The sequence below is a fragment of the Corvus brachyrhynchos genome, unplaced genomic scaffold (genome assembly GCF_000691975.1).
Source record: "Corvus brachyrhynchos isolate BGI_N302 unplaced genomic scaffold, ASM69197v1 scaffold351, whole genome shotgun sequence".
NCBI classification, from domain to species: domain Eukaryota; kingdom Metazoa; phylum Chordata; class Aves; order Passeriformes; family Corvidae; genus Corvus; species Corvus brachyrhynchos.
Window position 1 is genome coordinate 557,977 of NW_008236203.1, and position 1,569 is coordinate 559,545.

At 48.1% G+C, this 1,569-nt stretch overlaps 2 protein-coding genes across 2 annotated transcripts in view; one reads left to right on the top strand and one right to left on the bottom strand.

The window, feature by feature from the left end:
- Window positions 1-1,549, bottom strand: part of AIFM1 (apoptosis inducing factor, mitochondria associated 1) — a 14,206-nt gene extending 12,657 nt beyond the window's left edge. Inside the window, exon 1 of the mRNA XM_008640877.2 lies at window positions 745-1,549. Within this exon, the coding sequence (XP_008639099.2) occupies window positions 745-834 (90 nt within the window). The 5' untranslated portion in view covers window positions 835-1,549. The remainder of the gene's footprint in view (window positions 1-744) is intronic.
- The window catches only part of MARS2 (methionyl-tRNA synthetase 2, mitochondrial), a 5,308-nt gene continuing 4,783 nt past the window's right edge, over window positions 1,045-1,569 (top strand). The window contains exon 1 of the mRNA XM_017741043.1: window positions 1,045-1,079. Within this exon, the coding sequence (XP_017596532.1) occupies window positions 1,045-1,079 (35 nt within the window). The remainder of the gene's footprint in view (window positions 1,080-1,569) is intronic.

Below are 1,569 nucleotides of genomic sequence, written 5' to 3' on the forward strand. Positions count from 1 at the left end.
TTAGTAAGGATTCTTGATTAAACAGGTCTTGGGAACAGCAGAGTGTGCTTTGTAATTTCAGCTACCTTGTCTGCCAGAGAAAAAGACAGCAGGGCACAGGAAATAATTATATTTAAAGGAAATGGGAAAATATTTTTCTTCCATGTACTGTTTTGAATTTTTTTTCCCCTTCCCCAGGAGCTTCCTTAGGAGAAAATTGGGATTTTGAACTTTTAATGAACATGATCCTCCAAGAGAAAGAGCTTGGAAACAAAGATTTGTGTGATTTAAGCCTGGGGTCTATCCACTCCAGGCAATGCTGATACTCTTCAGCTCTCTGGGAATGTCATTTACTCTTTAAGTCAGGCTGAAAATCTTTATCCTTTTCGAGTAGGACATAAATGCTCCCCAGCTGGGGGTTGATTTGGTATACTTACATCAGTTAAACAAATGTTCTGAACTGAGATTTGGCAAGGAATTGTTTGTCCCATACAAGGCAACAGACAGAGCTGTGGTTGGTCATAACAAAAAAACCCCAGAGTGCCTTTAAGGTAAAAAAACTTAAAAGGTAACTGAAATTACAGTTAAAACCCAAGTAATCATAAGAAGTTAATTTCCATTTAGGTCCCCTTGAAGTTTTCTGAAGGAGGAAACAGAGATAAAACTACAGAGATCAAAAGCTGAGTAAAGAGAGCTGGAATACAGCAAATGCTCGACAGGAGAGATGGATTGCGGCTTCTTCCCAGGAACCACCTTTCTACTTACATAGGCACCTGCTCCTAAGGTGGACAAGCCCACAATAAGGACAAAAACCGAATTACTGCCCTTTTGCCCAGGCACGCCTGTGCTAGCCATTTGTCTGCTCAGCTGCAGGTCTGGGGGCACATTCCAGCGCTGCAACAACGTGCCTAAGGAACACAATTTGTTGGAGAAAACAACACAAAAACACTGTCAATACAAAGGTAAGTCTGGAAATTTAGAGACTAAGTCAGTTCTGAACCCAAACAAATTCCTTGTTTGGAAAACCCAGCACCACATCTGAGCGACTTATCCTGAGCCACAACAATGTGCTCCGGGCAGCTGTGGATACCAAAATACCTGTGAGATCAAGGGGTAACTGAACTGATGGAGAGCAGGAGCATCTCTAGGCAGCTGGAAAGGCTGCCTGCAGCTGCCCCCCCCAGCCACGCCGGGCTGGCCGAGCACGGAGATGTGAATTGGTGGTTCCTACACCCTCTCCAGGCCTCTCCTGTCCGAGGATGCACCTGGCTCCAGCACAAGCAAGCAGAGGCTGAGCTAACCCGGCCAGGGCCGGCAGCAGGGATGCTTACACCGGAACCAAACTCGCTCTGCTCACACAGCTCATTCCACCGGGATAAATCACCACAGGAACGGGCTTCTGCTGCCAAAAAGGGCATCGCCGGTGGAAATGAGCAGATCCAGGTGCAGGCAGCTCCCGCTGCGCAAGCGGGACAAGGGGCACCCCTGGCTGAGCCGCTGCACAGCGTTTCATTTCTCCATCACCAAATCACAGCCACGGCCGCCCCAACTCATCCCTAAACGCAGCGAGCGATGGCGGGGGCGGCGCAG